This window comes from Sceloporus occidentalis, unplaced genomic scaffold (genome assembly GCF_023333645.1).
Source record: "Sceloporus occidentalis isolate IW3139 unplaced genomic scaffold, rSceOcc1.0.p SCAF_6, whole genome shotgun sequence".
NCBI classification, from domain to species: Eukaryota; Metazoa; Chordata; class Lepidosauria; order Squamata; family Phrynosomatidae; genus Sceloporus; species Sceloporus occidentalis.
Genome location: NW_028316986.1, coordinates 666,714 through 680,956, shown reverse-complemented (window position 1 = coordinate 680,956; position 14,243 = coordinate 666,714). Strand labels below are relative to the sequence as shown.

The 14,243-nt window shown below is 48.1% G+C and overlaps 1 protein-coding gene across 1 annotated transcript; it reads right to left on the bottom strand.

Annotated features, from left to right (window-relative positions):
* Positions 1-7,402: 7,402 nt before the first annotated feature.
* LOC149310293 (adhesion G protein-coupled receptor F3-like) lies at positions 7,403-14,199 on the bottom strand. Its single transcript, XM_089528368.1, has 5 exons — positions 13,441-14,199; positions 10,797-11,423; positions 9,581-9,622; positions 7,573-7,635; positions 7,403-7,468 (listed from the first exon to the last, which is right to left on the bottom strand). Exons 1-5 carry the CDS (start codon positions 14,197-14,199, stop codon positions 7,403-7,405), a joined length of 1,557 nt encoding a protein of 518 aa, XP_089384494.1.
* Positions 14,200-14,243: the final 44 nt, after the last annotated feature.

The window sequence follows — 14,243 nt, the reverse complement described above, 5'->3', positions numbered from 1 at the left end:
TAGGAACAAGTGCACTAATTACCATGCGCATACAGACTTAGGGAGAAAAAGTCGCCTTTGCTTCCCTATACATATATATAGTTGCAACACCAAGTTTACCAGTGCAATAGCAATGATCTCAATTGACTGCAAAGGTAAAGGGGCAAATCCATTTGCCATGAATGCATACACATTGCTGCCAGTGTTCATTTTACAACAATGGAGGCCGTATACATGAGCCTCTAGGCATTCATTGCCTATACACATATACAGAGGAACATACATTTCTAGTTGATTGCTGAACAATTGGCTATTGAGGTGATACTAGCATGACCTTTAAAATCAGAGGCAATGCAAGGTTTGTTTAAAGTCCTAACCCAGCTGCTTCCCGGGTTCCCTGGCTCTGGCACATCATCACTGCGCATGGCTCTGCAGCAACAAAACAAACACTCTTAAAATAACTGGCATTTATTCTACACTAAAGGGCTTTTTTCTTAATAATTTGAAAAATATATCAATATCTCCTTGAATTATTAAAAAAACCCCACAATTCAAGAACTTTACTGTCTATGAACTACACAGCTATCCATTGCTTAGCTATAGATGCACCCTAATGAATGCATCATCGATTTCTGTATTGTGGTTGAGACAGTGTGTTTATCCTGTTATTATTATTGCTTAGACTAGTGTTTTCGAAATCTCCCAAAGTCAGAGTAAGGATGTACTTCATACTTAAGATACTAACATGATGTAGCCAGTGTGACATTGAATGAACGAATCATAGAATCATAGAACCATAGAGTTGGAAGAGAAGACAAAGGCCATCCAGTCCAACCCCATTCTGCCATGCAGGAAATCACAATCAAAGCATGTTGTTAAAAAGTGGTATAGCTATGCATTAATTCATATACATATATGTATGTATGGTGACACTAAGCTATGCTAGAATTAATTATAATAATGACATTTCTCTAATCTCTGCACCCAAAAATTAATCTTTGAACAGTTGATAATATTTGAAAAAGAGGAACTTAATGAATCATAGAATCATAGAACCGTAGAGTTGGAAGAGAAGACAAAGGCCATCCAGTCCAACCCCATTCTGCCATGCAGGAAATCACAATCAAAGCATGTTAAAGCAGTATAGCTATGCTTCATAATGCACCTATTATATACAAGTTAACATACCATCCTGGTCTGCAACAGCAGCAGGAGAAGCAGCCTTGGAAAGCGGGGAAGGAAGAGGGGGCAGGAGAAGGTGCCTGAGTTCTGGGTGGAGAGAGAGCCCGGCCTGTACTAAAAAATATATATATATATATACACACACCTTATTATGTTTACATTTAAAATGAACATTTTAATGTAAGTGGAGTAAAGTATCAACCTACCAGCGGGACATCTCTCTCTCCGATGGGGGGACCCCGCCATCTCCCATAGCTCCTTCAATAGATCGAATTGGGGAGCCTTTGCCTTTTCAGAATCGGGGGTTTGCCCCATGCCTGCTTAACAGGTCATAAAAATCAGATTTTAAATACATAAACTTGCGGCGAGTCATGACCGCGTCGCGCCTACAGCCACCGTTGTCCCTCAGCCTAGCAGCAACCCTTCGGAAAATGTGAGTATTTTTCCTCAGTGTTGACTGCATCAGATGAGGAACAACGGTAGCCATAGATTTAATGATGCCTAGCATCATTTCCACCTCCTCCGTTCTCCACTAACTCTTTCCGCCGCCATCTTCTCTACCCACAACCCAGGAACCCTCAAACCGGCCTTTTATAGTCCCACAGAGGTGAGACACAATGGCGCCAATTTAACTTTACATGGTGCATAGGGGAAACATTTGTTTTGCAAAGTTTTGCATAGCAACAGGTGTAGTCGCATGTGGGTCTATGAAACTAAGCGCCTAAAAACCGGGCCGCTTGCAAGAGCACAGCGTTTTCAAGAGCACAGCGCTTGCAAGAGTAGAGCGCTCCCATTTTTAAATTTCCACGCTATTGTTAGGTTGCCCAAGATGCATCACTATTATTGCAAGCATGCTTTGCAAATTGCAAATGAGGTAAAGCGAAGCAGAACATGGCACCAAACATGTAATTTGTAATTACTGGAATGTATTTGGCTTTCCACAGTTGCAAAATTAATAGGAGTTCCAGGATAGGTGAGACACAATGGCGCCAAAGAAACAGTACATGGTGCATAGGTGATACATTTGCTTTGCAAAGTTTTGCATTGCTACAGCTGTAGTCGCATGTGTGTGCTTGGAAGATTACTGTGTTCCCATTTGCAAATTCCATGCCATTTTTGGGTTGGCCATGCTGCATTGCTGTTATTGCATGCATGCCTTGCAAAGTGCAAATGAGCTAAAGCACAGCAGAACATGTCCAAACCCAACAACAGACTCCCAGATTTCCATAGTCTTTGCCCAGACAAAGACTTAAAGCAGTGCCAAACAAAGTTATTTTTCCAGTGTGGATGCAGCATGTCTGTTGTAAGTTGTGTACTCAAAAAATGAGGATCAAAATTGATAACATTTGTTTATGCAGAGGAAGATACAAACCAACAAGAAATATACATTGCAAATAGCAAAGCACTTAAATCTAAGGTTTATTGCATTTAACCTTAATTCAACGATTTCTGGAATTAAAATACTCAACAAAGGCATCTCTTATCTCCTCCCCCTTTTTTTTCGGCATCATCACTGACATAATTTGTAGGATCAATCACATATTTTTCAGGAGAGTCATTGTGTCCTTTGAGAACTTCGCCATTGGTCTCTATAATGTTGTGCAAAATAGCACAGGAGGCAATGGCAGAGCTCACATTTTCAATTCAAGGTCTAGATTGCATGATAGGGCACGAAATCTAGATTTCATTCTCCCGAAGGCACGTTCCACCACCGACCTCGATTTCGCTGATTTCCGGTTATAGACCCCCTCCCTCCTGCTATGTCCGACCTTAAAAGGGATTAGCAGCCAAGGCTTTATGGGGTAGCCCCCGTCACCAAGCAGAATCGGGCCAACCTGCTTCCCTGCTGTTGTCAATGTTGGACAGCCAGGGATATAAATTTTGAAACCGTTCCCAGAAATGGCCTCCCTGGAACACATTGGGAACACATTTGGAACACATTTGGAACACATTTGGAACGCCTGGCGGCGACGGCGGCATTCCGCTGTGCGGTAAACTAGCGTTCTGGCCCTCATCACGTTCCAGGCTCGCGCCCGTGAGAACGCATTGGGGAACGCTTTTACCCTAGTGCGGTAATCTCCTAAGTTGGAACTGTGTCCAGAGGAGGGTGACTAAAATGGTGAAAGGCCTGGAAAACATGAAGCCCTATGAGGAGAGACTTAGGGAACTGCTGGGGATGTTTAGCCTGGAGAAGGGAAGGTTAAGAGGTGATATGAGAGCTCTGTTTAAATACTTGAAGGGATGCAATATTGAGGAGGGAGCAAGCTTGTTTTCTGCTGCTCCAGAGAATAGGACACAATGGAGCAATGGATGAAAAGAGATTCTAGCTCAACATCTTCACAGTAATTCAACAGTGGAACACACTTCCTTGCTTGCTCCATCCTCAATACGACACCCCTTCCGATATTTCAACATCTCACCCCTCGGCCTTCTTCTCCCCAGGCTAAACATACCCAGCAACTCCCTCAGCCGCTCCTCATAGCGTCTGGTGGTTTCCAGACCTTTCCCCATTTTGGTTGCCCTTCTCTGGACACGTCTCTTCTTTTAAAAAACAGGTGGTTTCAAAAACGTTAAACGTGGGGCAGGGGTTGAGAATCAGAAGTGTGGTTTGCGGGATCTGGAGAGATGGAGAGGTGCACAAACACACTTGGGGGGTGTGCATGAACCTCAGGACCACCCTTCCCCTGGGGCCCTAGCATGGATCCCTTCGTCTTTGGACACAGCAGATACTCATTAGCAGGAGGTTTGGGTGCAAAAGCCATGCGCCTTGTGGCCTGCAAGCAAATTGCTGGCTGCTAAGTTGCAATGGGGCTTCCTTCCTTCCTTTCTCCCACCTCACTCCAGCACTGCAGGCCCAATGGACTGATTTTCTTCCTACCCGCGCCCTTCACTGTCCAGCTCCCACATCTGTACATGGTGTGATGGGGAATAGGATGGCTAGGATGATTCTAACTTTAGTGCTTTACATGTTTAGGATCTTCTCTAGTTCTTTCATAGCTGCTCTTAGAGACCTAGAAAAGTTCGCTGTGTGCCCACTCCATTTAGCAGGACAGAAACCAGTGGATTAAGGTTACGAGAAAGAATAGAATAGAATAGGAATTTTATTTTCACCTTGGCTCTCCAGCTGGGTCAAAGCGGCTTACAATACAGTACAATATAACAATAAGACAATAAAATACAACAATAAAATAAAATACCATAAAATGCATCAATATAAAACCCGTTACCCCTCCCCCCAACTGACAACCTGTAAAATAACATCTAATGTAATTAAAGCAAACAATCAAATGACAAAGAGATGGGCGTCTTGGGGTTCTTCGTATGGTAGTCCATGTCAATGGGTGATCAGGTGAGTTACTCAGGGAAGGACTGTCGGAAGAGATCCATCTTGACAGCCTTTTTAAAGCTGTCCAGGTTGGTAATATTCCGGGTCTCTTCTGAAAGGCCATTTCATACTTTGGGAGTGGATGATGAAAAGGTTCTCCGGGTCGGTCGCAGTCAGCCAAGTCTTTATCGGCTGCAGCAAATTCCTCCCAGAGGACCTAAAGCCATGGGCTGGATTGCACAGAAGAAGGCGATCTTGCAAATAGGTTGGACCCAAGCCATGAAGGGCTTTAAAGGTCAACACCAATACCTTGTACTGTGCCCAGAAACTAATAGGCAGCCAGTGGAGAGATTTCAAGATAGGGGTTATATGAGCATCTCTAGCTGATCCAGTAATGACCATATATACGCGTTTATTAGTCGACCTCATGTCTAAGTCAATGGCTTTTGCTTTGACCCGTGGATAAATCAATGATAAAATGTAGGGGCATATAGCAATCTAAAGGATAAAGCCAAGCAAAATAATGTCAAAGAACTTAGAAAATTCTAGCAGACATAACTCTTTGTGCTTACTCTTCAGTAATGGATGGATGAGAGAATACAGAGGGCAAGTGCTTCCAGGACAGATTATACTCTTGCGTTTTATCAGGGGATGGTTCCTTCTTTTAAATAAGAGTTCAGATACAGCACTGCCATTGACCCCCGGATACGTCGACTCAGGTTTTTGGGGGGGTCAATTTTTGACCTACATTTCTAGACTTATACATGAGTATATACAGTAGTCTGGCTGTCATATTTTGGACTAATTGAAGTTTCTGGACTAGGCACAAGGGTAGCCCCATGTAGAGCGCATTACAGAAGCCAAGTCGTGCGGTTACCAGCGCATGTACTACTGTTTCCAGGTCCCCGGATTCAGGAATGGACGCATCTGGCGTATCAGCAGAAGCTGATAGCAAGCACTCCTGCTGACCACTGGTCGCATTTACCTGATTTGACATCTGGAGTGACGAGTCAAGAGCATCCCAAGCGGCAAACACAGTCCTTTAATGGGAGATTTCAGCTCAACCTTAGGAAGCACCTCCTGAAGGAAAGAGCTGTTGTGACGGTGTAATGGGCTCTCAGAAGGTGGAAGGGTGGTTTGGCTCTCCTTCTTCAGATGCTTTATAGATGGATTGCCGTGAGACTAGAGCCCCTGAGATCCCTCCCAAGTCTAGAATTCTGTGAAATCAGTATTGCCACTCTTCCTCTGATTGTGTTCAGATTGCCTTTGCATTGCCTGCGACGTCATTTGATATTCTCTCACAAAATAGTAACATCAGACCCATGGATGACCCCGGATTAAGGTTCATTTAACCTCCCAATTTCCAGCGTGTGAAAAGGTCCTATGTCAGGTTTTGTGAGCCCCCCCTCCCCCCAATTTCCACACCCAGAGAAGCATCACTCCAACCCTCTTGCTTCCATCCTCATTCACCTGTGCAGCCTTCTGTCCTCTTAGTGGCCAGCAGCCTTGGAGGTTTCAAGCTTGCTCTGGAAGCAAAATTTGAGATACAGGGACAGCAATGAGAGGCTGGCATGGTCTTTCCACGCCTCCCTCTGCAATCCCTGCCTTACCACCCCAAGGAACAGGCAAACGGGAACTCTCTCTTCCAAGTCCCAGCTGTCAAAGATGAAGAGACAGTGGCCTTCCTGGAGGAAAGGGCTAGTAGTCCCCAAACTCTGCCCTTTAAGAGATTTTGGACTTCAGCTCCCAGAAGCCTCAGCCATGTTGGCCAGTAGTCTGGGATTCTGGGAGCTGAAGTCCAAATTCCCTTAAAGATTTGGTAGAGGAACCCTTCTGGAAAGGAGCAGGGAAAGGCAGGACCAAGCTAGCTGGTCAAGACAGTTACGGCAAGGAGGCTGCATGGGATTATACAGGTTTGAGTGTCCTTTATCTGGAATTCTTGAAATCTGAAATACTCCAAAACCCAGAACTGTGTTCAGGGATGGCTGAGCCTTTGCTTTCTGATGATTCAGTGTTCACTAACCTTGTTTCGTGCGCAAAATTATTAAAAGCATTGTGTATAAAATAAGTGTGTAAGGTGTGTATGAAACATAAATGAATTTCATGTTTAGACTTGCACCTCATCTTCAGGATTACATATATGCAAATATTCCAAAGCCAAAAGAAAAAAATCCCAAACACTTCTGGCTCCCAGCATTTCAGAAAAGGGAAAATCAGCCTGTAAGAGGAAATGCAAGACTTGGGGCAGGGGGGCTTTTGGACTATAATTCCCAGAATCCCCCAGTCAGCATAGCTGGGTTGAGGATTCTTGGGCGTTGTATGTATCCTTTGTCAGCAATGAACTATATCCTGCTCCGACATTTGTTATCACACTTAACAGTGTGGGCGGGAATAGAATATGTACCAATGCAACAAGAAGCGCCAAATCTCCCTCTGCCATCTTGGGGCAGAGTTTTCCTGAGGGTCCAGAAAGGATGCAAAACAAGGAAGGATGCTATTGTTTTCTGTGGGTTTTCGGGCTCAGTGGCCATGTTCTAGAAGAGTTTCTTCCTGACATTTCGCCAGCAGCTGTGACTGCCATCTTCTCTGAAGATTCACTGAAGATGCCATCCACAGCTGCTGGCGAAACGTCAGCAAGAAGCTCTTCTAGAACATGGCCACTGAGCCCGAAAACCCACAAAAAACTATGGATGCCGGCCATGAAAACCTTTGACTTCACGAAGGATGCTGTTGTGAAGCAGAGTCCAAGAGCCAAGAAGGTCTCCCCAAGGGAAGAAAAAGGGGACATAACCCAGTTCTTGGAAACCCTTTTCTTTTGGACTGCATTCCCCAAATTCTTTAGCCAGCATGGCCCCTTTTGTAGGAGTGCCTAGGGATCAGGCCCTTCTTAGGGCCTTTGCAGAGGCGAGATCCACCCTACAAGGAGACCATTGAGCCGTGCAGCGAGAGGGACCCATGGCTTCCAGAGATGTTCCAGTCCCGCTGCCCCAAAGAGGACAAGGGGGCTTGGGGCAGATGAGGTCTGCTCTTGGATGCTGCATCCCAAGGTGGGCAAAGAGGCAGAAGTGGAGAAGAGCCAGGCTTACCTGAGTGGTGCTTGTCTTGGCTCTGGGTGACTTGCAGAGGCGTTTAGACAGAGCTCCCCTCACCTGCAAGGAAACCATGCGCTGAGCCCTGGCGTCCCATGCAGAAATGTGCACTGGGCCAAGGCCTACCATCGGGGCTCCTTCCTTCTCTGGCTGCATCCACACTGCAGAGATAATCCGGTCTGTCACCGCTTTATTCTGGCTCAAGGCTATGGAATTCTGGGAATTGGAGTTTGTTGTGGGGCTTTCCTTCCTTACGCTTGGCTCTGCTCTGGGCCCACAACAAACTCCAACTCCCAGAATTCCATAGCCTTGAGCCAGGACAGTTAAAGCGGTAAAACTGGGTTATCTCTCCAGTGTGGCTGCAGCTCTGGAAAGAACGCCTTTTTTAAAAAAAAGGCTGTAGCAGGGAGCAAGGTAGCGCCTAAATACCCTAAAGGCACTAGATCCCATCTGATCTTGGAAGCTAAGCAGGGTCAGCCTTGGTGAGTACTTGGATGGGAGACCACCAAGGAATCCCAGGTGCTGTAGGCTGTATTTCAGAGGAAGGAACTGGGAAAACTACTTCTGAGGATTTTTGGTGGGTTTTCGGGGGGCTCTGTGAATGCCATGTTCTAGAAGAGTTTCTTCCTGACGTTTCGCCCGCAGCATCTGTGGCTTTGGCACCTTCAGAGAACATGGCCAGAGAGCCCAAAAAACCCACGAAAAACTATGGAAGCCGGCCATGAAAGCCTTCAACTTCACATTACTTCTGAGGATTCCTTCACTGAGAAAACCCTACAAAATTAATGGGGTTGTCTGCCATAAGTCAACAGACAGCATGAAAGCACATACACACAAGGAAGCCACATGCCTGATAAAAGGAAGGCAGGGAGTGTGTGAGAGAGAGGTAGAGAGGGAGGCAGAGAGGTTTATCACACGGAGATTTTTAGAGCTTTTGCAGCTCAGTTCCGAAGTGAGTGCGCTTCCATCTCAGGTTGCCTGCTGACACACTCTGGACCTTATCCCACTGGGGGGGGGTTGCGCATTCACGTCATAACATGAATGTGTTTTCAGACGCCATTCCTTTCTATGGGAGCTCCTTGCGAGATGCTTCCGCAGTGATTCCAAAGTGACCCCTCATTTTGGTAAAACTGGGAAAAAAGTGCCTTCCCAGAATTCGCTTCCAGGTTCCCTTCGATTCACTGCGAATTGGTCTGGTGTGGAAAACCACTCCGATGTCACCCCCCTTGGCCCCCTGCGTCCTGCTCCGTCATCCCCCTCCTCCTCCTTCATGCCATCTCACCTCCTCTGCCACCCTGCAACCCATCCATCATCCCCATCATCCCCTGCCTTCTCCTACATCCCAACCCTGGCTGCAGCGACCCCCTGCGACCTAGCCCATCATCCCCTGACTACATCTTCACCCTGATGAAAGATGACAATTAAGGAGGGGGCAGGGAAGTAGGGCAGCATCCAGAGCCCCACTGAGCATGCCCAGGGGTGCTGATTCGAATCGTGGAACCCTCCGGTGTGGTAATACAATGTGCAGTCACTCTGCTTTGCTTGAATCCGCATCACGTGACTTGCTTGGAATAGAACTGACTCCGCTTCCCCCTCAGTTTGGAAGGGCAACAGAAAGGCAACCAGGTGTGGTAAAACATCACGTTTTTACCTTAATTTGCATTGCTAGACAGGAGTGACTATGGATCTGGTGTGAAAAAACATCACGTTTTGCAATGCTAGAAAAGGAGTGACTGCGGATCTGAGCTGCAAACCCCCCCAAGTGGGATAAGGTCCAGAGTGTGTCAGCAGGCAACCTGAGATGGATTAACTCTTAAGAGAGGCAAAAAGCACAGTGGTCCATGAATGCATCCAGTCTAGCCCTTCTGGAAAGCTTGGACTGGCAAGGACACTGATGTCCTTTTCACAGCAACTCTGTCTTTGGAATGTGGCAACCCAAGACCCAGAAAATCCTGGAAGAGGAAGGAAAGGAAAGGAACTGTGACCCATCAAGTGGAGCCCTTACCTTCCGGTCCATCAGGCAGCCAAAGATCAGAATGAAGACTCCCTGCAAAGCAGAAGAAAAAGGCTTTGGTTCAGAATATCCAGCAGCCTTGAAACAATGCAATCCAGAAAAGAGCATCTCTTTCCCACACACGCAGCCTGTTCTTGAGCATTGCTCTGCAAGCAGTCCAAAGAGGACAGAGCCCATGAGGCTGGTGGCTCCAGCTGACTCTTGGGGACGGGTGGCTATGAGTGCGCCAAGACCATGAGCGCCCTCTCAGCTGTCTCTGCCTCCATTCAGCGCATAAAGTCCCTTGGAAGTCTGTCTCCATTGCTCATCTTGGTTTGTCTTTGTCCAGCCTTGCCTGGCAATCCTGCCAGTGGCATGCACAGGCCTTGGTCAGCCTATCTGTGGTCCAGCTGGAGGTTGGTATCCCCTTGTTCCCTCCACAAGGATCAACCCCGTCCCTCAAGTCCTACCATGCAGCTTCTGAAGCCCCCCGCCAGCCATTCAATGGATGGGGGAGAAAGGTGGGCATTGGAGTAGTGTTTGGCTAAGTCCTGGGGGTGTGTGTTTATGGTCCACTACAATTCCAGACCCCTTTCACATGGACTGTTGTCAAGCCAGGTGTCCCCAATCCTATATCTTGTGCATTTTATTTTTTCTGCCCTTGTAGTACCTTGCATTTCTCCCTGTTGAAGGTCATTTTGTTAGTCCTGGCCCATTCTTCTACACAACTATGACAAGGGACAGGAGCCCTCTACACTTTTCTCTCTGGCATCACTCCCCCAATTAACAGGGATTTGCTAGCATGTGTTGCAAAGTTGTTGTTGTGTGCCTTCAAGTCATTTCTGACTTATGATGACCCTAAGACACACTGTCATGGTTTTTTTTTTGGCAAGATTTGTTCAGAAGAGGCTAGCTTTCCCCTGAGGCTGAGAGAGTGTGACTTGGGTCACCCAGTGGGTTTCATGGCCAAGTGAGGAATTGAACCCTGGTCCCCAGAGTTGTAGTCCAACACACAAACCCCAGCTCCATGCTGACTCACCCAAAGATTTACATGAAAAGAGACCAAGAGCCACAATGCAAAGGATGGTAGTGGAAACATGCTGGTTTGTGCAGTAGTGGCTTTAGCCTGACCATCGCCTACTTCTATCTCTACTCCTTGTGTGCATTTAGAGGTACATAAGAGTCTTCCAAATCTATGATTCTATGGATGACTTGGCCTCCTACATACCTGGAAGGAGTTGAGAATGGTGAAGGCATAGTGGGCAAACTGGGAGGCCTCGCTTGTCATGGTGATGACCCCCAGCCCCCAGGTGAGGCCAAAGACTGGTGTCAGGACCAGCAGAGCTTTGAAGATGCCCAGGAGCGCCTGCCTCTCCTCCCCGGGAGACCCCTCCGAAACCGAGGGCCGCATCAGCTTCATTAGCACCACAAAGAGGATCAGGAGGTTGACCAGCACAATGACCAGGACAGGGATGGAGAAGGCGTAGATGGCCTTACTCTGGGAGCTGAGCCAGCAGAGTGTCTCCTGGATGTAGCTCCGCTTGGGAAAGGTGACACCCACGGTGGCCGCAGCAATCCCCAGGGGGCACAGGTATCCCACCGCCACCATGGCTGGTGTGACGGAGCTCATGGTCAGCTGGTGGAAGACGAAGATCAGCTGGTGGAAGAGCATCAGGGCTTGGACCAGCATCCAGAAGAAGGTGGCCAGGTAGAAGAAGTGGGTGAAGAAGGCAGCCGCCACGCAGAGCTTGTTCTCATGGCTGGCGGTCAGTTGGAAGGTGGCCAGGAACCAAAAGCTTGCCAGCAAGAGGGAGAGGGCAATGTTGACCAAAGAGGTGTAGCGGAAGTAGGAGACCTGGGAAGAGGAAGATGGGAAGATAATCCTGGGATTACAGGGAACTGGGTTGGGACTTTGTTCATAGACCACCCATTTTAGCTGTGAATGTCACTCAGCTGAGAGGATATTGAAGCTATTGCTCATATGATGATAAAAACCAAACTTGGGAGGGACCCAAGGGCCATCCAGTCCAACCTCCTGCCATGCACCATTCTATTCTGCTTTGGTCAGACCTCACCTGGAATATTGTGTCCAGTTCTGGACATCTTTGGATTTGGGCAATCAACCAAGTACAGATCTACCTAACAGATGCATTGCTTAGCCCACATTTTACAAGCTTGTTTGCAAGAATATCAGGGGTACCTTCTCAAAGGCCTCACTGAAATCAAGATACAGTATGCTACATCCATGGCAATCCCTTTATCTACCAAACTTGTGAGACTGGTCTGGTGTGACTTGTTTTTAAGAAACCCAGGTTGACCTTTAGTGATTACAGCATCCTTTCAGACATTTGAAGACAACTATCATGTCACCTCTCAGTCTTCTCTTCTCCAGGCAAAGTATACCCAACTCCCTAAGCTGTTTCATGGTGAACCTTGTAGGCAGTTACACTGCCTTTTCAAACTGATATGCAGCTCACAGTTGTCAGAGTGGTGGCCTGTGACACAATGATTGTGCACCTTTCCAGAAAAAGATGCTCAGACAATTTTCTGGAAACGTACCCTTTGAAGAATACTATACAACCAACCAACCAACCAACCAACCAACCAACCAACCAACCAACCAATAGGACTGTGTTGTAGGCAGGCGGTGGTTCCCAGATTTGGTATCTCCAGTTGGGGCGAAATGCCTGCTAAAACCCTGGAGAATCATCCCACCAGCCAGAGCTCAGGTGTGTTACTTTTTTGGACAACAGAATGCAAGCGAGCTTCATCTCCCAAATGCACTGCCAGTCAGTGTAGGCAATCCTCAGTGAGATGGCCCAGTTTCTCTGACCTCTCACCTGGCATCGCCCTGTGGCCTAAGTTAGTCCCAAGGAGGGCTGGCTGGTTGCCATTTGGGGACTCTGACCAGAGGGTCGTGTGGACCTTTGCCAGCAGCACGTGGCTTGACTCACTCACTCGAGTCACCCAGAGCAGTTTCACTTGGCAGCTCCTTTGCAAGGGTGCCCTTCTACCTGCTCTTTTCTGGATTTTATAGCCAAGGACCTGTTTGAGTGTTATGCCAGGGTAACTACACTGGCATAGGTGCCAGAAGGAGGAGGAAAGAAATCATGACCATTGCAGCAGCTCTGAAAGCACTGGAGAAGGAGAGGCTGCTTGGAGTCATCAGATTTTCAATGTGAAGTCAAAGGCTTTCACGGCTGACATCCACAGTTTTTTGTGGGATTTTCAAGCTATGGGAACATGTTCTAGAAGAGTTTATTCCTGACATTTCGCCAGCATCTGTGGCTGGCATCTTCAGAGACTCACTTCCATGCCAGCATTCTCTGAATAGGCCAGCCACAGATGCAGGTGAAACATCAGAAACAAACTATTCTAGAACATGGCCACATAGTCCAAAAGCACCACAAAAACTCCCATCAGATTTTGTCTCTCCCCCCCCCCCCCCTTTGCCATGCTTACTGTGCAACACCTGGAAAATTGCAGCCATGCAAAGCATGTGCGTATGTCACCAACAGCATCCCAGCCTTTGCATGCTTTCCTTTTCCCTTTTTTCTGGCTGTGGAAATGCAGCCAGACACTCCTGGGCTGTGCTTCCCTGACCACTAACTGGCATGGAAAGGTCAGTGGGAATGCAAAAAAGGGTCACACCTTGTGCAATGGCCTACAAAGCACATATGGAGGCACAAACTGGAGGTTACATCTCCCTAGATCACCCACAGGATCCCAGTGTTGCTACACCTTCCCTTGCCACCACTGTATAACTGTGGGCAAAGTGCAAAAGGCTAGCGAAAGTGCACCATCCGGATGCCAACTGATGGTGAAAGCGAGGGCAGCACCAAGAGGGGTAAGTGGAAGCGGTCCTTGCTCACCTTGTTCTTCACCACCAAGGACCAGACGAGGTAGTAGATGAGGAGAGTGGCCACCAGGGCCAAGATGGAAGCAGAGATGCCCAAGTTGCTCAGGATGGTCAAGGCCAGGCTGGTGGGTACGGGGCCGGCAGACATGAGGACGGAGAAGGACGTGAGGTGGTGGCAAGTGCAGTTGGTGCCCATTTTGGTGCCTGAGGCCCAGCACCCTTCTGTGGACCAGCCTCCCATTCCCTCCAGAAGACTGTGGTTCCAAAAGACGCACTGGGCCACCTGCTCCTCCCCACCTTCCACGTAACCCTCAGTTTTGTTGGCTGCATTCTGGCGGCCAAACATCATGTCTACCACTACCTCCGTGACGCTCCCTTTGCGGGACATGATGGCATTGGACATCACCAGGCTGCCCAGGCTGAAGGTGGCACCGCTGTGGCTCCGGGGCAGGATCCCTCCCATCTTCTTCAGCACCAGGCTGGTGATGGTGATGCTCCCCTCCCGGCGCACTAGCGTCTGCAGCTCCTCCTCAGTGATGTGGAGGGAGACCTCGGGCTCCGTGTCAAAGGTCTTGAGATAATCGTCGTCCACGGAGTCGGGACCCAGCTGGGAGCTCTGGAGCTCAAGGTTGGGGAGGGACAAGTTGAACCCCCCGGGAGACGGCACCAAGAGGCTGGTGAGATTCTCTATGGCCTGCAGGAACCCCAAAGCCGCCCGCGGGTTCAAGGTCTCCACTCTTGACCACTCCGTCTCAGTGTCTAAGCTGAGCATCCCATTGGCAGCGCTCAGAAAGTTCTGGAAAGGAGGAAAAAAGG